At 47.3% G+C, this 22,899-nt stretch overlaps 1 protein-coding gene across 1 annotated transcript in view; it reads right to left on the bottom strand.

Annotated features, from left to right (window-relative positions):
- ST8SIA2 (ST8 alpha-N-acetyl-neuraminide alpha-2,8-sialyltransferase 2) overlaps window positions 1-13,508 on the bottom strand; it is a 31,879-nt gene extending 18,371 nt beyond the window's left edge. Inside the window, exon 1 of the mRNA XM_050309115.1 lies at window positions 13,315-13,508. Within this exon, the coding sequence (XP_050165072.1) occupies window positions 13,315-13,412 (98 nt within the window). The 5' untranslated portion in view covers window positions 13,413-13,508. The remainder of the gene's footprint in view (window positions 1-13,314) is intronic.
- Between the last annotated feature and the right edge of the window lie 9,391 nt (window positions 13,509-22,899).

Genomic DNA, 22,899 nt, shown 5'->3' with positions numbered 1-22,899 from the left:
TTTTTAAAGGGGTCACAAAGAATGAGTTGCCCACCTTGTGATGCACAGTGGGAGTCAGACATATTTTAACTGCCACACTGGTCTGTTTTATTGTTTCCATTGCACAGATATCCCAATGAACACACTCATAAAGAGAACCAAATTCTCTTCCAGCAGAAGTATTGTTACCTGGAAATATATACCTTAATGAAAATGTATCTCAGGAGAATGTATTTCTGCGAGTTCTGAAAAAATCCCAAATGAATTAGACATAACTGAAAAAGAAACAGAGTGTGTGAACAGTCAGTGCTATTAAAAGATTTTCAGGCTTGCGGGATGTGACATAAATCCCTTCATTAGGCTGAGCACAGGCCTCAGCACCACACAACATCAAACCCTTGGAAGTGCCACAATGATTGTCCCTTTCCTCCCTCCTGCCAGAGACCATCTATGGACAAGTCAGAGCGATTCCTGCTCCGACCCTTCTCCTTCCTTTGAGAGACCTGAGAGTCAGCGAGCTGTTTCATTTTTTGGTGCATCAAGGGAACAGCAGGACAAGCTCATTCCTAGAGCCTACTGGCATTTAACAAGCCTCTGCTTTAATGGGGTTCACCACAGGGTGTGGGAGCAGACTGGATTAGTGTGCAAACCACGCATCTGCTCAGATACGTCTCCTCTGAAGGAGCCTTCCAAATGGGATTCACACTCCTTCACACTTGCTGTAGGACAGACAATGCTTAGAAAAAGAAATGTTTTTTTTCCCTGAATAAGTGCCAGTTCACAATCTCTGTGAACAGAAAAAAAAAGATACCACGGAAATCAGGAAGTGAAGACCTGCTAGCTCCCACCTCCATGTTTTGTGCCTACAGCAGGACTGATCCAAAGCATCACAACATATTATTCAAATGCATTTAACCAGTCTAGCCTTACATGCCCCCAGTGACAGGTCTGTGCAAGTCTTCTCCTGGAATTAAGGCTGGAGAAGCTGGACACAAGGTAGGCAAGTTGAAAGCACATTTCCCAGCTGACTTTGTGCAGTATGGGGGGAAGGAGACTGGCTGCCAGGTCCCTGGCTGAGAAACCCTACAAGCACAGTTTCAGGGGTTACTCTTTCCCCTTCACACACAGTGAGAAGCAAAAATACTGCAATGCAAACAGAGCACAAAGGGTTCTGCTATCATACACGATCATGGAGGGGGTGGCTCATCGGTGGAAGGAGAGCAGGGCTCTGCTAACCTTCTTCCCATGACTTGCTCCATGGCCCTGGGCTCACTGCTTTGCTGGCCAGCAGCAGCCACAATGCCCTCACAGACAGACACCTGAGATGCTGGCAAAGGCACTGCTCCCTGTACCAGGCTTGGTTTCTTTCTCCAAGCCATGGAGACTGCCCAAAGCTGGGACATGATAGTTGGCTGAAGGTCTCTGCTAGTTTAATGAATCCTTAAAAATTCCTGTGGCTTCAAAACTATCAGCCTTTTGGTGCTTTGTGTCCTACACTACAACTTTAGGACATTTTTCCTACAATCTCCCTTTGTACAGTCGAAGACAACATGTGCTGTGCATATGATGGCCCTGCCCAGCCATCCTGCTCAGCTCCAGCCCACTGATGGGTCCCGGCAAGACACAACAGCTGCTCAAAACACCATAGCTGAGCTAGGCACAGGATTTTCCAAGGTCTGCCATATTTAATTACCAACATAGGCAAGCCAGTATCACCATACTCCTTCACTTCCCCCACCTGGGAAGAGGAAAACATTTAGAAATGGAAGGTACTAATTAAGAAGCACATGTTAAGAAAAAAAAAATCAGTCCATTTTGTTATACCTTGCTGACCTGGAGTTTCAAATCTCTTTGCTTCAAAAGGAAAAGACCAACCTCGATTAAAATAGTACAGATAGCATTGATTTTGAAAAGCTTTCTAGTGCAACACTGTGTTTGGATTGAATTGCCTTATTAATCTAGTTGTTATCAGTTTGATTGTGTAGCCAGCTCCACAAAGTACCAACCTGCTTCCTAATCCTATTATTTACAAAACATTTTTCTTTGGGCTTCTGTTGGGATGTTTTCCAGTGATAAGTTGCATCTATATGTGCTAATGCCATCTTACTGGCTTATGCCATCCTTTCTCATCTTTTTTTTTTTTTTGCTTTGAGATTTTCAAGCTGAATTTCCACTGTCTAAGACATTATATAGGTCAAAACATTCTGCGCTCAGATGTAAAGTGACACTGATTCATATATCAGAGGATAGAAAAGAAAAATTGTCTTATGTTTCAGGTCCAAATTTCCTTGGATGAATAATTTCTGACAAATCAGGTATGCAAAGACTCTTCTATTCACCCACTATGAATGGGCTGTTTAGGGTTTTTGCTTCTCTTTTCATCGTTTCCCGCTTCTTAAATGCTTCTCTTAATTGTTGCTAGGTACGGTTCGGTCTCGCTTCGAGCAATTTCGATACGTGAAATCAAAGCTGCTTTGACTGAACAAGTAGGTCACACAGCCTCGTTGGGCGAGAGGATCTCTTAAGAACAGGCTTTATGCCTCCATATTCTCAGCCTTACAAATTAAAAAATGTGTTTTCCATGGATATTTTGCAATTCCCACCCCTTCAGTCCTGTTTCTCCCCCCCCCAGCATCTGTGGTAGACAGTGCACGTGGGAAGCGGGAATGAGAAACAAAAGCTAACCAGGAACTTCAGCCCTACCCAGCCACACATTACATAGATCATATAATTATCTGGGGTTGGAAGGGACCTTAAGGATCATCTGGTTCAAAACCCCCTGCATTTAACCACATCTGTGGAGCCCATTCCTGGTGGAACAAAACCTCTGCCTCTTCCTGACCTTGGGCAACCCACGTCCCCCTCTTCTCCTTCCTCCACATAAAAGAGAGATAATAGTCCCTTGGGGGACTATTAAGCAGAATTTATCCATCTGAATACCTCAGGAAGAGAGTTCAGAGTGCCACAATTTTTATCTGAGGGGTTCGAATGACTAACACCTACTAATTAGGTTTTCACAACCTACTTTTGTGGTATGTGCATTTTATGATCCTTGTTTTACAGCTGGGACACTGGGGGTGAAGTGGCTTGCCCTTTAACACCAAAAAATGAGCTCCACAGGAGCAGGCACTATGGGCTTCCAGCAGACCTGTCATCTTGAAAATGCTACTTTTTACTTGCTGAGATCGAGTACGGCTCTTGCTGGGTGAGAGGGTAGGACACATGACTAAGAGGACCAAGGGACTTGATCTGAAAAGGTCTCACTATCCCAAAAAGCAGATGCAACCATTAGTCTCCTGAGATGGCTGCAGACTGCACCCATTAGGCAGTCTGCATCTATTTTTAAAAAATAATAAATCACAACTTATATTTACTTTGCTTTTTTAAGGGTTGCTCTGATGTTGTCCTCAAGACCAGAATTGCTATTTTCTATCTCAAGAGCACATGAGCACACTGCCTGGGCCTGGCCAGGGACCACCACCCTCACACAATCACTGCCTTCCCAACCCACGGGCTCTCCCCGAGGCAGCCGGGCAGGGAGGGGATGTGGAGCGGGATGCTCACAGCCCCTCTGCAGGATGCTGTGCCATGGCCAGAGCCCCAGGCACTGTAACCACCAATTTTGGGACACACCATCCAGCCCCTGGAAATGAAGTATATAGATGGCCCCTCTTTCCCCAAACTTGATAGATTTGATCCTGCTATCCTCACAATGCTGTAAAATGTGGACCACAACACAGGCTTGAACCCTGGATCCTGTTCCCCTCAATTCAGGGTCTGTGTTGAGACCAGTAGAACAGAAAATGTGACTCCAGGGTTTTTTGGGGAAAATTGTCACATTTCCAAGTTATCTATGAGAAAGACATAATGGCTTCCAAGCTCAAACCTGTCCAGCCTGCCCTGCAGGACAACCAAAGGTGTCCCAAGAGACCAAAATAAGCAGGAACCAAGGCCAGAGGCTGGAAAACAGGACTCCTTGGGGATTGTATCCTGGCTTTCCATCTGCACATCAGGGTCTGGCTGAAAAGATGGAAAAAGGCCACATTCATCATTAAGTCCTCTTGCGAGTTTCTCGCTAGAAACTCAAGTGGTTTCTGTGGGGTTTAGATCAAATCCATAAAATGCTCTGCTGTCCCAGGAGAGACAAATTGGAAGAGGAAAGGCTGGCTAGCCCCACACGTAAACCAACTTGCAAATCAGGAACAAAAGCTAAAGCTAGACGAGAAGCAGTGAGATCAGAGATGCATTTCTGAACCCTAAGATCCTGTACTCAGACATTCCATCGCTCACTTCCTAGCACCACTCCCCCCTCCAGGAATGCAGCTCTCACAGCCTCCAGCATCACCTCGCCTTCCTGCACCCCATCTCGTAACACGTAACACGTCAGGGGGAAACGGGGACATCTGACTCTTGCAGATCATTCCTGTGACATTTCACCAGTTGCTTTGGAGGCTTTCATCCAGGGATGTCAGGGAGATTGAGATGAAGAGGAGCAATGACTGCACTTGCCTGGTGAGCAAGGTTCCCTCTGCAGAGATTAATTGGGAAGACATTTCTAAAGCTCTTGTCTGCTGGGACAGAAGATCCTGCAATACATCTTGATGAGATGTTCGAAATCGCACTTCAATGTGTTTAAAATCTCACTTGATTATATTGTCACAGCTTGGCAGCCCAAGTGTCAAAAACTTCCTAAATATCAGGTGCTATTTTTAGTGTTTCAAGTTTAATTCTTCCTATCGAGTCATACGATCGCATTTGGGAGATTGTGCCTGTATTATGGCCTTCAGACACATCACCTGGCCCAGCTGGGGTCCCAATGCAGGTCTAGTACATGAGCTGCAGGGGCAGCGCTCGTGCAGCCAGGCACAGTGATTTTGTGATCTTCCAGCAAGCCAAGGAGACTCATTGTAAGGCACCAGACGATGGAACTGCTGTTGCTCATGGCACTTGCTGTTACCCGTCACAGAAAATGCAGATCTGTCAGTCTCATACAAAGCAGCCTTGCTAATTTGGTCACCTCCTCCCACCTCCACCACGCAACCTGTCCTGCAAGATCCTTCCCAGGGACCACAACAAGGTGGGAAGGTTGAAGGTGCTCAGCATCCCTGCCTGTCAGGTGGGAACAGTGGGTCCACATCAGCTTCTGCGTAAATGTGAGCAGGGCTTGACCCTGCCTGGGTCTCTGCCTGGCTGCACATCACAGTGTGTAATCATTGCAAGTGTCTGCTGAGGACAAGATGGAATCAAGACACATGAGTTTGCAAAAGAGACATCTATTGCTTAACAGGGAATATGCCAATTAGTCTGAAACACTTATGTGACAAAATCAGAGACAAATCAGCAGGAACAGTGCGGCTCTGACTACGAATGGACACGAGGAAATGGGAGGGAAGGCCATGGCAGCCTGTCACCAGGATGCTGCTGGGGATGACTCTGCACTGGGGTAACCAAATCCTGCCTTGAGCTACTTGCTCTGAAGGACCTGTAAAAGACAGGAAGATGCTCAGAGCAGCCTGATGGTTGCTGCTGCCTACCAAAAATCCACAGTCTAGGACTTCCAGGCTCTGCTCCCAAGACAGCATGAGCTTTTCCTGAGCCAGAAAAGCCTCTCCAACACAAGTAGAGTGGCAGCTCTTACATCCACATGCATTTGCCATAACATCAGCATGGTCTGACTCAATCACCCCATGATGCTCTTCTTTTATCGCTGTGCTAAAGACAAAATACTCACATGCTCACAGGGTTCAAATGTCACACACCTCACCTCTTCCCATCCTGCATACTGGCAGGACCTTATTCCCTCCCTCATCTCAGGTATTCCATTAAAACTTTATTCCTGGCATCAGCTCGTTTGCATTGACTGCATTAATAAAACAGCCAAGAAAGAAACAGACACTGAAGAAGGCAAGAAGGATCCAGTGAGGAGCCTGAGATTGGCGAGGAAGGGTATGTTTGTATGTTTAGCTTTCCTCTTCTGGGTGAGAGAAAGGGAGAAGGGAAACAACCCAAGAGCTCAGGGAAGACTTAGAAAGGAGCTGAGACAAAAGCCTCCCTGTTTACAAAACACGTCTACATTATACATTTTTCCTGAGATAATTTTTTCCACCAGGGAGCATAAACAGCAGAACTCTTGCAGGAGAACCTGTCACCCTGAGCATCCATGTCCCAAAAGCCAGAAATCCCAGCGGCTTCTGCAGCATCTTGGATGCAACGTACCTTGGGAAATGGGAACGGTAAAATGAGAAAAGATATAGTGTCTTGAGGGGCTGTAGGCCCGTGGGCTCATCCTCCTACACCCATCTCTTGCCTCTTTTCCCACTGGTCTGCACAGCCCCTTGGAATACTCAAGGTCTCATGTGGTTTCTTCTATCCCCATTGGTGTGGATGCTGAGGATCCCTTCTGGGCAGTGACATCCTCCTGGGGCATCCTCTGTATGAGCATCCTCAAAATAACATCTGGTGCCTACACAAAGAGGGCTGGAAGTGCTTGGATGAGACCTACACCCCACAACCAGCAATGGAGCTGTCCCAGGACATTCACAGGGACTTAGTCCCCAGATGACAAAGTCGAGTTGCCAAATATCAAAAGACAATAGTGGTTTCAGAGCTCGACCTCCCCTCTCCTCCCTCTGTTTGTAAAGCTACACTGGAAGTCCAGGCAGCATAAGAAGTTTAATTACCAACTGAGCAGCTGCTGGTTGGCAGTTGAGTGTGCTTCTGGGTGTCTGAAAAGGTGCTGGAGACGCCCCATGATGATGCTTAACCTTTGCAGGGGAAACATGTCCCCTGTTGTAGCCTCTGGCTGAGAGCTGAATGATATTCCTGAAGGTGCTGGTAAAGCCTGGGCTGGAGGTGACAGATCACAGTGTAAGAACCATCCTTTGATCCAGAGCTCCCAGACAAAGAGGTGATACCTGGAGCCCACTGTGACACTGTTTGACTGAGGAGGCCTTGAGAGAGCACTTCAAAATTGTGTGTGACTGGGACAAAATGTGCTTTTAAAAGCAGCCCTGCCTGTGGAGAGGGCTGGTTGGGAGGGACAGCCTGCTCAGCAAGCAGATGGCCAGCCTGGGGTGGGTTTCATGTTTCTTTGGGATACTCCCAGTGGATTTCTGTATGCAATAACAAGGACTTGATTTGCAGTAGCAGTAAGAAAGAGTCCAGTACTCAAGTTTGGAAAGAGCTCTCATCCTGCACCATCGCCACTGCTCTGGCAGGTTTCAGCAGTGCCGTGCCCGTCTCCCTGGATCAGTCCTTTCACTTCCCAATCGGAGCCAGTGCTGCTGCTGTTGATGAAGATGCATCTCCCAAGGCCGCCACCACCACCAAGGCTGCTGTGCAGCCAGACAAGGATTTACAGCGGGAACACAAATAAAAAGGAGCTGTAAAAATACTCTTTTTTTTCTTCTTTTTATTTTTTCTTCATTTTTCTATTACACTGCAAGGGGCTGAGCAACTGACACCAGACTGCTCTGCTGTGGTGTTTGCTGAAGGACACCTGAAACTCTGCACCTCTGAATTTACTGTGCCAGGGAACTTCCTTGTTTCCAGAGGCAACTGGGGGTGGAAACCAGAGCGACAGCAAAATAATTATTATCTAATGTTGTACTTTGGGATTATTTCTTGCTGCTGAGGATGACCCAGGCCCAGGGAAAACAAATGTGGAAGGCAATTAGAAGTCTGGTTTGGAACAACTGTTTTTTATAACAACCATACCTGTGGATATATTTAAGTAATGCTGTTCTCAGGTATGAAAAAGCAAAATACCTGTAGAATCACAGAACTATAGAATCATATAGGTTAAAAAAGACCTTTAAGATCACTGAGTCCAACCATCAACCCAACACTGCCAAGTCCAGCACAAAACCATGACCCCAAGTGTCCCATCTACATGTCTTTTAAATACCTCCAGGGATTGCAACTACACCACTTCCCTGGGGAGCCTGTTCCAATGTTTGCCAGCCCTTTTGGTGAAGAAATTTTTCCTAACATCCAATCTAAACTTCCCATTTCCTCTTGTCTTATCATTAGGGCAGCCTGAAAGCCCAAGGAAAGATAAAGAAGCTCCTGTTAAAATGCTTTTCTGGAGGATCAAAAGCACATCTGTCATGCAAGAGAAAACCAACCCAATCAGTTCATCCATGTCTGGGAAAGGCTGGGAGGGCTCACAGTGGTGGTGGGATTTGCTGTGTCACTGCTGGCTGTGGTCCCAGGGTTCCCTCTCTGCCCACAAGCACAGCAATAGCAGAGAGGAGCAGACACAGCACTGCTGAATCGCTTAACCCCGCCGTTAGCTGCTCAACAAGCCTTCGCTAAATGAGCCAACATTTGAAACTCCTTGTTCTCTGCTGGGAGAAAAAGGTTTCCTCTGCTTTCCCAACCAGGATAGTGCATTCGTGGGGTTAGGGATGGGAAACAAAAAGCCCACCTGGGCAAAAGGGAATCTTGAAGCCCTTCTGGGAATCACTTTGCTCCCTCTTCATTGCTCTAGTCTGTGAACTGGCCTGCCTTCAGCAACTCTGCACCCAAGAAAGGCTGGCTGGTGATGTGCAACCTCCTACCACAGCTAACTGCCCTCCTCACCAGCAAGCTCAGAAATTTCCTCCTTGAGGGTCTTGCAAGCTGCTGACAATCAGTACTGGACTGAAGAGTAACTTTTCACCAGCTGTAATGGAAATCCCTTATTTGTGGGTTTTCTTTCTGTTCCACTGGCTTGCTTGGGGGTCTGCAAGTGCTTCCCATCCTGCTGCTCCCAGCCCTCCTGCTGGACACCGATTCCCTGCAGGTACCACTGCTCCTGCCATTCTGTCAGGGCTCAGTTTAAGAAAACAAGCTGTGGAGATTCATCTCCTTCAGCCTGCTCTAGGCAGGAACACAGGGATTTGAATATGTCTTTGTGGCAGTCCCCTGTGCCCCTGCAGGGCTACAGGAGATGAGGGAGTGTTTCACGGGGAGGAGGGGGAGCTCTGTAGCCCACCTGAAATCGGCTGCTTGAGAACAGGTTATTGTTAGAAGAGTTGAAATGAAAGCCTACCCTGAATATTTTCTTACTTAAATCAGTGCTCCAACATTGCTTTTATTTTCCAACCTGACGTGTCACGGAGCTTTTATTAGAGCCCTGCCATAACCAGTGAGTAAAAAGGTCTCCTTTGGCTCCATCTACATGAATAGTTCCAGGGTGTCTGTGAGTTTCTGCCCTGCTGAGAGCTATTCCTCCTCCAGCCCAACCTGGATAATTGTTGGGTAGTGTGCACCTGCTGTGTGAGCACACAAAAGTGTATGTTGGTAGAATACAGCACTTTTTCCAGCAAAACCTTCTGGTGGAGAGCAAGTTTTAGACTGACTTTGGGTCAGAAGCAGTAAATCACAAGCTGAAAGACCTGAGCAGGACATTTATACCCCATGGACCAACCTTGACAAGAAGCGTTACGACTATAGCCCGCTACAGACCACTCAGAGCAAGCGCATCAGCCACCATAAATGACACAAAATCTCTCTCCCCGAGCCTTTGAAAGGCAGGCGTTAGAAAAGGGCACATGAGGAAAAAGTGGCAATTTACTGACAAGCTTCCAGGCAGGCCAGCAATATCAGAGACTCCAATTCGTCACTTAGAGAGAACAGAATATAATTCCTCCTGTAATCAGGATGGAAAGGCATGTGGTCTGGGCTAGCAGGGAAAAGGTTGACTCATATTAAGACCAACCCATTACCAAGTGTCAAGTGCTCCCTAAGATGGCTCAGACGCTAATTCGAGAAGTCACCTGGTGGCAGCGGGTCACCAGCTCCCTCTACAGACAATCAGGACACAGCCGGACCCCTGCAGAACTGCTACGGCAGGCTTAGAATAACAAAGAGTCCCTTTAAACTGGAGCAGAATTTTCCTCCTCGCCACCGGCAATAATCATCCCACTCGATGCCGAGTCCTTTGTCTTCCTCTGTGGTCTGTCCCTCTCCCCTGTCCCGGGGGTGGACGAGGAAACGGCTGCGATCGCATCAGTGCTCCCCAAGACAGACCGCGAGCGCGTCTTTTGTTTCCTTCCAGGGAAACAAAGAGCCGGAGCGACGGATGAAAACATAGGCGCCACCGGGCTGCAGGAAAAGTTCAGCAGCCCGGAACCAGGTGGTTGTTCGGAAACAAAGTGCCAAGACCATTCACGACAGCAATACTTCACCGCGCAGCACACGCCGGCGACCGGGGAGGGAGCCAAGGAGAGAGGGGCGAGTCCGCCCCCCGCCCGCCGGCATCCCGCGGGACCGGCTCCAGCCACGCATCTGTGGGTGACAGGGATGCCACAGCAGGAAAAACCCGCGGACAGGGGTGGCTGCAGGGTGGGAGGAACGGGCTAACCGGAGCCACGCAGCATCGGGAGCGAGAAACTGCTGAATTTTCATCCTTGCCCCGACATCTCTTTGTTTCAGCATCTCCTGGCTGCGGGAGGTTGTATAAGGATATCTAGAGGAGTGAGATGGGACTGCTCAAGGAGCAAACATCTTTCTCAGAAGCCTTTGGCAGGCAGAGCAGCTCCCAGCCGCCCTTGGCTTCTATCTGCCTTCACCTGCGATGCTGGAAACTTATTGTCCAAAGAAACAGCATGGGGTTTGGGGTTTTTTTCCATTTGCCAGTAGTATTATGTTCTTACTTTTTACCTAATGAACATTTTGTGTTTTCTTTCTGCAATTTCTCAGTATTTGTAGGTGAGAGAAATCTGTTCCCCCCTGTTCCCACATGAATGAGGCGCGTTCTTCCAAAGACAATCCAAATTACAGGCAGGGGGCAGGGTACGTGTAAAAGTGGGCAAGCTGTTCACTCCTCACAATAATTAGAGAGTGTTTCGATGCCAAGGAAAAAGAAGAAAAGATTTGCACCTGCCTGCATTTCCCAACTCCCCTCAGCATCATGAGCCTGCCAGGGGACACCTGGCCAGCTCCTTCCTTCCCTTGCTGCTGCTCTGACCAACATGAGGGTGGTTTATGGGGGTGTGAAGGAGGATGTTGAGCCACACGATCCATCAGTCAAATATTCCTGACGTGAGGGAGAACAGTGCAAATACACAGTACCTCCCAAACCTCTCATGGAGAGGAGCTGTTCCCTCCTGGACACACAGAGAGCTCCTGGAAAGCTTTGGGAGGGTCTCTTCTCTACACTGTTGTGCACTTTTGCTGTCTCACAACTCCCTTTACCTACAGGACCTGTTGACAAAGAATGCTATTATGTGGCCCCCAAAGTTGAAAAATTAAGTAATATAGCAGAGTCCCACTTATGCTCTGTTCATCCCTATATGGGAAGCACAGTTGATGTGGGAACTTATCTGTGAAAGGTCTGGCACTAACATGTATCTGAGGGTACTAGACTGCTGGACCCCTCCTTCACCCCCTGGGACGCAGGGTGCTCCTCTCCTTTACCAGTTACCTCTTGCACTATAATTTCTGAATGCTATATGAAACAAGCTGCTCGCTGTTCCTACAGAACTCATCTGACCCTGTTGCCATTGCTGCCACTGCACTGCTTGGCAATACTTCCTTGGAGGAACTACAGCAACAAACTCAGATGCCAGGGTTTGGAGATAAGCAGCCAACAAACATCCAATTTCCATACAATGTAGAGAAAAGAGAGGAGAAAAAAAGACACAACACTGGGAATCCCTAATGAACCAGGGTGAAAAACAGGACAAGTAAGTAACGAAAGAGAATAGATTTTCAATAAGGGCACAGTAAGTTCCAGCAGGCAGATCTAGCAGATAGGTGAGGGTAGAGAAGAAAGAATAGAAGCTGGAAAAAAGATGGGAGGAAAGCAAGAGGATCAGAGTAGCCTGTCCGATGGGGAGGATGCATCAAAAGCTTTTAATTTCTTTTATTATTAGATAGATAGTGCCAGCTCATTGCAGAGCAACAATTCATCTACCCTGGTAACAGAGAGTCTGGTGCTGGATGTTTCTGGGCAAGGCTACTGACCTTTGAGCACTTCTTGCCTGTGGCACCCAATATAATATAACAATGAAACAATAAACAAACATCAACTGCATTTCATTTATCATTTCAGCAAGGTGTTTGTTTTGATGTAACACAGTGGTCAACGCCACCTGGTCGCAAACAAAAAGGCCTTTGTGTCATCTGGGCACTGTGAGTGCACCCCTCATTAATAAAATTATTTGTTTTCCCAAATTGCTGTAGTGAATTTCTCAAGTTAATGCAAACCCTCCCCTCTGCATTTGTTCCTCTCATCCCCTAAGTTTCCAAGCAGACCTCAGAGATGGGGTTTATGGGGTTGGTAGGGTGTTGCTTCTCAGACACAGGGGCTGCTTTAGCCCCTGCCATACAGGGTACCTGCAGGTAAAAACCCACCACAGAAGTGATCGGGAGGGGGTGATCACAAAGCCCCTAACGCATCCCATGGGGACACACCAGTGGGTTGAACTCTTCCACCCATCTGGTCTCTGCTCAATCTCTCCCATCCCACAGACTGGTCCCTTATCCGTCACCCCTGTGGGTTGGTACCCTCTCCACCACACCCATCTGCACCAGCAGTGGCACCCAAGCCCCCTGGGCTGCAACTTGCCCCAGCAACCCTGCCCAGCACACCACCTGCACCAACATCCTGCTTAGGGACCTGCTCCATCCGTGTATCAATAACTGAGCACCACCCATGCCAAAACCCCTCTCCAGACCACGATATGCTCCAACATCTCTAATCAGACTGGTACTCACTCCAGCATCTCTACCCAGACCTGTGCTTGGTCAAGCATCCCTACCTGGACCGTTACCTTAGAATCTCTAATGGCACTGGTACCTACTCCAGCATCCCTATCCTGACCTGTACCTGATCGAGCATTCCTACTGGGACCGGTACCTCCACCTCTTTAATGGGAGCGGCACCTCCTCCAGCATCCCTACCTGGACCGGTTACCCCCGCGCCCCTAAGGGGAGCGGTACCTGCTCCAGCATTCCTACCCGGACCGGTATCTCAGCGTCTCTAGAGGGACCAGTACCTGCTTCAGCATCCCCAGTCGGACCGGTACCTCCGCGCCTCTAATGGGAGCGGAACCAGCTCCGCCCCCCTGCCCGGCCCGTGGCTGTCCCCCGACCCCGCGCCCCATCCCGCCCCATCCCGCCCCGTCCCGCCCGGGGCCGCCGCCAGCCCCGCGGAGCTGCGCGGGAGCGCAGCGCGCTCCCTTCCCACTTGGGCACGGCAAAAACCGGGAGAGCCGGAGACAAAGAAACTGTCCGGGCGCCCGCCCCCTCCGCCGCCGCCGCCTCCTCCTCGTCCTCCTCCCCGGCCCCCCAGCCCCGCTCCGCTCCGCGCCCCTTCCCCCGCGCGGGGACCGGGGGGTTCTTTACCCGCTCTCCTCCTCGATCTCCGAGATATCGGCGAAGATGAGGAACCCGACCAGCAGCGTGAGCAGCGCCAGCGTCCAGCCCCGGCACGGCAGCGGCATGGCTCCGGGGCTGGGCCGGGCTGGGCCGCTCCGCGGGGTGCGGAGCCCGGCGCCGCGTCCCGGCTCGGCGCCGCCGCCGCCGCCGGCGGCGGCCGCCCCGCCCCTCGGCGCCCGCGGAGCGCCTGGCCCGCCCCGCCGGCGCGGGGAGGAGGTGGGCGGCACGGAGGGAGGGAGGGAGAAAGGGGGCGCTCGGAGCCGCCCCCCCGCCGATAAAGTTTGCGGCGCGTCCCCGCGGCGGGCGCGGGGGGTTGGGACCCGCCGGCTCCGCTGCGCCCGCGGTGCCCCCCACTGCGAGGGATGCGCTTCCCTCGGCTGTGGCGTCCCCTCCCCTGCGCCCACCGTGGCGGGGTCGGTCCTGGTCGGGGAGGGGAATGGGCACGGCGCAGGCGGGCGGCTTCTTCCCCGAGAGGACAAAAACTGTAATAAAATCAGACAGCGGTAACTCCCGTGCGCGGTGCGGTGGTTGTACCTCCTCCTCCTTCCTCGTAAGGGACGGGCGAAAACACAGAGCTTTTGGGACTGAAAACACTCTGTTAAAATAAAATAAAACAAAATAAAATGAAATAGCGCTGAATAACTAATTACACCTATCTCTATTAAAAAAAAATGCTGAATAACTAGTCACATCCAGCCCTGTTATTATTAATTCCTATTTTAGTAGTAGTGACCCCTTGCACTACTATAAATACTGACCGCTATAATGACACTGGTCCTGCCACGACTCTGTAAGTCCTGCTGGGGTTTGAACAGGCAGAATTTATTTAAGCAGGAAGTGCACAAGGATGGTGTTCTGCTTCTGAGGGGCTTGGCTGCATCTCACCCACATCACAACCCCTGCGAGCATCCTCCTGCAGGCTACAGGCACCCTTAGATTTTGTTATGGAGAGAAAAAGCTGCAGTTTCTATTCAGGAAGTGTGTGAAAGCTTGGAAAAAGGATAAAGTAATGTTTGGACTGAAGAGTGGCCAAAAAGCCCACCAAAAGGTGCTTTCTCCATATCTCTGCTGTCTCTAAGTCAAGTGCCAGATCTGGAGAGGAAAGGACGGCTGTGTCAGGGTTTAGGCAATGCCAGCCTGGCAGAGCATCATCAAATCGAAGCATAATTCTTTAGGGCCAGAAAGTTGCTGAAAATCAGAATATCTGGTGATATACACACCGCCAAGCTGGAGAGGGACGCGGCAGATTTATAATGCAGCAGAGAGAAGCAGCACAGATGTGTTGAGAGCGAGAGATACTAATTGCTTACATATTTAAAACAGCATCTTTAGTCTGAATGGGAGGCACCATTAAGCAAAACAGAGCTATTAACTGGGGCCACTTGGAAAGCTGCCATTTTCCCTTCTGTGCACGGCTTTTGCATCAATTCAAAAGTATGTTGCTCAGGGTGCGATATGCTGTCAATGTTGTGCGATTCCTGCCGAGGTGCCTTGCACTGGGATAAACGTGCCCATATGTACAGGGATGCCTAACCCCAGTGTTGTGTATGGGAGGGAACACTTAGCAGAAGACTCTTCTCTTTATCTGGATTAAATGGTGGAAGGAGCAAGTTACGGCCGATGTGCTTTCCTGGGGATTCTGAAACTCTTGTAAAAAGAGGAGACAAACAAATCACCATTACATTTATAGGTAAAAAATACAACATAGGTGAGTCTGGTACAATTATACTGTAGTATATATGGCAAATTTACAGTCCAGTATACAGCTTTCATAATTGAGCGTATTCAGGGCCCTGGGGAGAAAGTGATTTTAGGTGGTGTAAGTAGCCCCATAATTCACCTTCTGCATAAATCTAAGAAAAGCCTCATTTTCCTTCTGTTTTATTCTTGGACTCCTTTTGCCCACCCTTGTCTGGAGCTTCATAGCAGTGTGACTGGCCTGAGGATAAGGAAACAGGCTTTGAGGTGACCTTGCTGGTGCAGGGACTGACATCGGGGTTTCCCGAGATGCAGCGGGGCAGAGCACCAGTCCCCTGTGATTCGGGAGCACCACACCGCAGCTGGCTTCCCCTCCTACACACCCTCAAGAATACAGATGGAGATATCTGCTCCTGCATCTTTTTCAGCTCCATCCCAGGTGGTGTTTCAGCTTCCTTTGTCTGATCTTTCTGTTTCGGTTGCCAATCACAGTGGCGATGTGCAAGAACAGAAATCTCAATGAAGGCTGAGGAAAGAGTGGGGGGATCATTCAGTGTGTGGTGGGAGTTGGCTTTCCTGGACAAGGACTCTCAGGGGCAGGGACATCCTATCTGCTGAGATGCTGCTTCTGCTGGGGAGTAGCTTGTCGTAAAAGATATGCTGGGATTTGGCTCTGCTCCTGTGTAAATCAATGGAAATGCTCCTGTTAACTGAAATTTTTTAAAAATCCTCCTTGCAGGGTGAGCTGGAAGTTAAGCTTGATGCCCTTCACTGGAGAGCTCCATTGCAAGGGGTTCACACAAAGAGCTCTGTGAATCCTCTACTTGGTGTCATCTGTTGCTTTATTCCCCTGAAAACGTAGGTCAGAGAGAAAGGTCATTCTTCAGTTGATTGGGCTTCAGACATGGGCACCAGGACCTTGAAGTGCAGCTGGTTTGGGGTGAGTAGGCAGCAAGATAGGTGCAGGAAGGTATAGAAGGTGCAGGAACAGTGCAGCTTGCTGAATTATTTTGTAATCAATTAACGAGGCTGTATAACACCACCAAGTGTGACTCTGCGACAAAAACCTCGAGATCTTGTTGCACTGCTGAGGGCTAAATTTTACACGGTCAGGAGCCTTACTGCAGTGATAAAAAGAAATTAATATAATAATACTGACTACAGGAGAGGACAGTTTACCCTGCATGCACTCCAAGTCCATCCTTTATAGCATCCTGGCCAGATTTGGGGGAGGAGCAGATAATCCACCTCGATAATGCACCAGTTTCATGCATTGCTCATTATCCCAAAGAGCTGCAGACTGCTTTGGAGCAATTGCCATAGTTCCTCAAATGTTAGTCATTCTGCACATTCATTTCACTATGAATCCTCGCATGATTCAGCTTAAACAGGTGCATAAATGTTGCAGGATTGGGTCCATAAGCATCCACAGCCTCAATTTTATGTCTCATTTTTAAGATGGGTTGCAGGAAGATGAGAGCAAACTGTCGCAAATAGACTGTTGGGGTAGAGTAATATGTTTTAAAACAGAATAAAAGCTGATTATATCTTCTAGCTCCTAATAATTTGAGGAAGTAATTCTGTATCCAGAACGTTTGTAGTAAATACAATAAGGTGTACTTAAAAAAATAAAATCTTAGCATATCAGCCAAAGTAACTGCACCAGAACAATATTGTGTTTTCTGCTTTGTAGGGAGAAGAGAAAAGAAATGGCATTTTTACATTTTCTTTTGACCTTTGAGAAATATCAGGAATATGTAATAGCCACACTCACCAACAATAGCTCAGAGGATTCAGAGAATAAGAGTTAAGCACCTGGGGACATTTACAAACAACTGGCACAGAGGCGATGAATTTAAGATGTGAGTATGAAAGGCACAGATACACAGAGTGCAAAAATAATACATATTTAAAATGCTTTTAATCTATGTGAGAAGCATCATTGAGCTAGATAGCGAATCCTGAACAAGCAAAGGAGGGACAGGGAAGATGACCCATGAGGTCTCTGCTACGCTGTAGCAAATGCTAAGACCTGGTGCAGCAAGAGGTCTCAGGGGAACTTTCTCCATCAAATTCTTAATGCTGTAAAGCACACATAACCTTTATCGTATCTGCCAGCCAAAACGAGCAGGGTTTACAGCCCATTTTATGCAGCTGAGCACTGCTGTGATGTGAGGATGGGGCATGGCAAACAGGAGCCCGTGCTAATCAGGGTGGGCGTGTTCCATTATTGGCAACGAACCTGCCTCCAGGTGCTTTCACCAATAAAATCCTCAGTCCCTCCCACAAAAGCCAAGTGCCTCCAAGGGGCATGAAGTGTCTTTTCCTCCCCAGTAATTTCACTGGCAGGACGGAAGGTCGCTGATTCAGTAGCTGTGATGACTTCCATGTTCTCCTGTACGCTCTTGCTGGTCTCCATGCTGTGAGCAAGGAATTGGAGAGTACCACTCCAGCATCGTTGCTCATGAATGGAGAACATTGGTAACAACCAAGCAGCTTCCATAGCTGACAGTCTCCTCACCTGGCTTTATCTACCCCTGGGTAAATGTTTTCCAACTGGATCCTGAAGTGGCTAGTTCCAGTACTGAATGGAATGGAACAGCATTCACCTGGCTCCTGGGGGAGCTCCCTGGCACTAGACAAGTTGCTTGTCCCAGGCAGGGGAGTATGAAAAGGTTGGGTTTTTTGTAGAGCAGACAGCACTGAGAAAGCAGCCTAAGAAGAGGAATGCAGACCTGTCCTAACATCAGTGAATCTGAATTTTGTCACATCAGAGGGGTTTGTAACTCTCTGTGATCCATCCCTTGTTGAACTGAATGAAGAAGTATCCCTGCTCATCATTTTCTAGGCTCGAAGGAAAAGCCTTTACTTCCTTGGAGAAAGAACCAAATACCCTCCTGATTTTCTCTTTTGAGGGATTCTTGCCATTAGAAGGAGGATGCCAACTCTATCATCTTCTTTGTACCCAGAGTGGTGTAGCAGCAATAAGAAAGCTTTGTTGGTTCACAAGAAAGGGAGAAGAAAATTAAGCGGTATTAATTTCAAGCTCTATTAGGATTTTAAGAAAGTAAAATCAATAGAAAAGGATGGACACAGTAGGGAACGTGACCTTATTTTCCCAGTGTCTGAAGGGGAAGTGCACACAATAGAGAGATAAAAATACACCTATAAAACCAGACCAATTTCTTTGATGTTGAAGAAAAGAAGTTAAAATACTTACGTGAACTTGCATCACTTGACTGGAATTTAGAAGTGTCTTAGAGACAAAAAGCGCAAAACCAAAAAAACTCCAATCCCAAACCCATCAAAAAATCCCCAAACCCAGCCCCATCCATTAGTCCTTTCTATTTCTTTCTCTCCTGCACTAAATTGTAAAAATGGTGTGATCCATGCAACATTTCATCAAATATGACTCGCCGTTGTCAGAGCAAAATGTTTGATATAAAACAAGAATGATCTTTCTTTTCTTTTTGGTCAGATAAGCTGGTGTGGATTAATAAAAATGCCACCCTCACAATGATATCGATAATTTGCATGAGAAAAGCCTTCCACCTGGTAATGAAAACAATTTTTCAGTTTTGCCACCACCAGTCACGAGAGATAAGGTCTGCCGTCCTCCCTCTTGCAATTAACCACACACACAGAAAAAAGGGAAAAGGTAGAAAAAAAGGGAAAAGGTAGAATATGTGTGACAATTGCAAATTGCCTGTTACCTGGACCTGATGCCAAGGTATTGATATTTCCCAATGCAGCTGCACAGCTGGCTCACCCTTACAGCCTGGTTGCATGTCCCTGCCAAACCGGGCACCTCCAGGTTGGGAAGACAGAGCTGGATATGTGTTTACATTAAATTTGTATACCATATTAATGACATTTAGGAAAAAAAAATCACCCTAAAAAAAGTTTGCACCCCTTTTTGTGGTTAGCAAGCCACTGGGTAGCAGTGCTGTGTGTACACGTGTGCACATACACACACATAATAGGGGGGTCCCCTCTTTTTGAGGGGTGTCATGAAGCTGGGTAAGTTTTGCTCATTCTTGATACACTGAAGGCCACTGCGTGGCCCAAGGCAGAAGGCAGTGGAAGGAAGGGCTGAAAGATACTTCATCGTGGAAGAATATGGACAATTGCTGCACTTTTCCACTGACCTGTGCAAAGCTCCACAGCCAGGAAGATTGAGTGCCCAAAGATCAGTCCCAGTGTTGGCATTCCAGGCTGATCCAAGACATCCCAGCCTTACCTGCAAACCTACACTTACCTTGTTTGTCCTGCATTGTGACCAGAGGAACAAAGAATCCCTTTGCTGATAGTCCTGAAAGAGAATGCACAAGACACTTGCCCTATTCCCTGCCTTTACCCAAACCCACATGCTTCACTCTTTTTCTTCCCACCTCATAGATGAACAATTAACCCAGCAAGGCCATGTTTTCAGTGACTCAGAAGATGTTCACGTGCTTGGTGTGTATGAAGGACACAAATTTCTTGCACACAACCGACAAATTGAATTTAACAACACATCCCTCTGAGATAATTCCAAACTGATACATAATTCGCACTCATAATGGTAGATTTGAAGTGGCTGATAAACAGATAGAGGGTTCAGATGCCAAACTGAGACCTCATCGAGTTCTGAATTTTGCCTTTTATGTGAGTTCAAAGTTGCTAAGACATGACATTTCTTTCAGGTTTGTTTCCGCAGTACCTCCAGCGCGGTACTTCTGCATTTCATGGCCCTTAAAGCACAGGTCATATTTGACTCCAGTTTTGACCTGTTGCAGGCTGGCAGATTTGATTAATTTTGTCCTATACTTGAGAGAAAACCAATTACTCTCCACAGTTCATGTTGAGGAGGTGAATCTAACTAGTTTGGATAAACAATCCTACATGTAGGATGAAGGAACAAGCTGTGTATGGGTATTGCAAGGTGTGGGAGGGTTTTTTTGCAAGAATAACTCGAGATTTCAGATTTTTCCCACCTGTGAGAAGTCAGAGTGAAAAAGAGGGCTGAAGATGATAACACAGGAATAGGTGAAGAAGGGGAAATCTTTATAACCATCCTTTGGACCATGCAAAACAGCACTGCTAGCCACTCAAAAATCTATGACCTTGGTGATGAGCACACCTGAGAAAACCTGCAAGAAGGCTCTCTTGCTTTTTCCTTGCCTTCTTATGGTGCTTTGGAAAATTTTGATTGAAATATTTGCAAAATGTGCACATTACAACAGCAATTAAAACAACCGAAAAAAGAAAAGGAAAAAAAAATTCGCATGCACACATGGTCCTTTGCAAATGAGAACTTTTCTGCAAGGAAAACATGAGATCCAACAATATGTTCCATTTTTCAGAAATGACAAAACCTTTAAGTGTAACATGAAGAATGTGACTTTTTCTTCTCTACAGCTCTCTCTAACAACTAAAAAACTTCTGTGCAAAAGGCCTTTAATGTGAAACCTCATTTCAGCTCTAAAAGGCACTTTATTTCTGTAACTACAGTGACTGTCGTTCTGCCCCCCCATCAATAATAAATGCTTTATTCTCTTCTTTACTACTAATATTTCTCATCCTTCATGTCCTTTGTAGTGGGCAGAACTGCTGAGGGAATTGCTTAGGCTTCAGAATAAAGGGAATTTTGAAAGAGTAAAGTAGAGCAGAAGGATTTCCCCTGAAGATCTCTAGCCAGAAGCTGCAGGGAGAGCATGGCCCCCAGGTTAGGTCCTTCAGTGGGAGCAAGAACAGAACTTCTTGGCTAGACCTTGCCTTTTGGTGGCCAACACCAAGGAAAAAAGCACCTATATCGATCTAAAAAACTCTTAAGGAATTGCAAACATCCCAATTACATTAGAAGCAGCCAGGACAGGATATTTTCAAGATCATACTCCCCTTCTGGATTCCAAAATTAAATTTTTGAATACTTCACCCTGGCTGTGCAGCACTACATGCTTGAACACCCACCTCTTTGGGAGTCTGATTTGTCAGTTCAGCGAGCACATTCCTTGGGAAGGAAAACTTTAGTGCAGCTTGTGCCTAAATGTGATTTTTGCTCTGATCTGAGATCATTAGTGTCCTCTGTGGTGAAGAATATGAATGATCTGCTGCCAGATCACACTTAGCACAGCAAATACTCGCAGAAGGGGAGGCTGCATGTAACACTCCTTGAAGGTTTAAGTGCCATGTACTAATGTAGAAGGAGAAAGGAGAGAGAAAAAGAGCCAATGTGGGAGAGAGAGACCACAGGCATGTAACAGCCTTCCTGACCTAGTGATTTATTTATGGCAGTCCTAGAGGGGAAGAAGCCATGCAAAGATCACGAGCCTGCGTGCTGCAGTAAGTGGTGTATATAAGCTGGCATATATTTAGCAAGCAAGAGTACAAGGAACAAAATCTACAGAGGATGGGGAAATGCTTCCACTCTCACTCCTTGTGAGGTTATTAAATGGTTTGAGTCAAGTAAGGAGAGAGGTTTATTTAGAGGAACAAGAAAGATCTCCCTTGCTTTTTTCTATAAATAAATTACAGGAAGATTCTTGGGTTTGCTTCCTTGAAAGCCAGGGTGTTTCCTCTCCAGCACACACCTCACCATGCTTCCCTCTTGCTCTGGCCAGCAACTTCAAGGGCCTCTGCAGGGAATTTTGGATGCTGATAGCCCTCTCAGTTCAGAGAAAAGGCTCTGGGATGAGATGCCTGAGAGAGGTCTTTCACAGTGAGCTGCTGTCTCCAGGGTAGGTGAACAACAAAAGGACCTTTGCAGGCCTCTAATATAGCACAAAAAAAGGCAGAGTCAGTGTCATCTGAAACCAGCTGCAATGTTCATCAGCCTGACAAATACCTGCAGTGGCAGATGGGAATGTTTACAAAGTACAGTGTTGCAGGAGGGAACTGCACAAAGATGAACTCTGAACTCACTGAAAGGCCTGATGCTGTGAGGTGCTGTGTCCCTGCAGCCCTGATGAAGAGCCCATCACCGTGGCCACCATAAATAGATGTTGTCAAAGTGGTCCACCAACACTTCAAGCTGGAGTAAACCCTGATTCCACAAGGATGTTGCAGTCACCAGTAGGACTTGGAGCAGATCAGCAGGGTCTGCACTGGGTGTGGGGAGAGCAGGGGGAACACAGCGTATTTGGTAGCACTCATCAGAACTTGCACATCACAAAATATTAAACCCTAAAGGAGGACACAGCCTCACTTCAGAGCTCTTGACTCTGTTGTCTAAAATAGACCTCATTAGAAACAGAATCTTAAACAAAAGCCTGCAACACACCATTTTGTATCTGAACTTAGTTTCTGCTTCAGCTTTAGGGATTGCAGAACCCTGGTGGTCTGAGCTCCTGGAGATCTGTGGGGACAAAGGGCACCAACTGTCCCAGCTGCCTCTCCAGCTGTGTAAAGCTCAGGGTCTGATGACTTGAGGAAGTCTCAGAAATATCACTGGGCTTATCCTGTGCAGGGCCAGGAGCTGGACTTCAAGTTCCTTGTGGGTCTCTTCCAACTCAGCATATTCTATGATTCTATCAGCATTGACTTCACTTGAGGAGTTGACTTTAATTACTCCAAGAGTGGACTCAATCCTTGGACTTGCATCTCAGTCAAACTTACCTGTCATTCATAGATTCCTAGCAGAAAAAAAAAATAATCTCCATTTATGTATGGGAATATAACAATCAATCAAGCTTTATAGCTCTGGTTTCCATTCTAGCAGCTTATAACCACATAATAAAAGCACATAATGAAAACATCATAAAATCACACAGTAAAAACACATTCACCATGCAAGTACTGCCATCTTAGCACATCCTGGATGGAAATGCCAAGGAGTTCTTGAGACTTCTGGTATGTACTAGTAAGCTCCTTAGC

This window comes from Myiozetetes cayanensis, unplaced genomic scaffold (assembly GCF_022539395.1).
Source record: "Myiozetetes cayanensis isolate MyiCay16 unplaced genomic scaffold, myiCay2020 scf14, whole genome shotgun sequence".
In the NCBI taxonomy this organism is placed as follows: Eukaryota; Metazoa; Chordata; class Aves; order Passeriformes; family Tyrannidae; genus Myiozetetes; species Myiozetetes cayanensis.
Note: the sequence above shows the minus strand (reverse complement) of the source record. Positions and strands in the feature narration are given on the sequence as shown.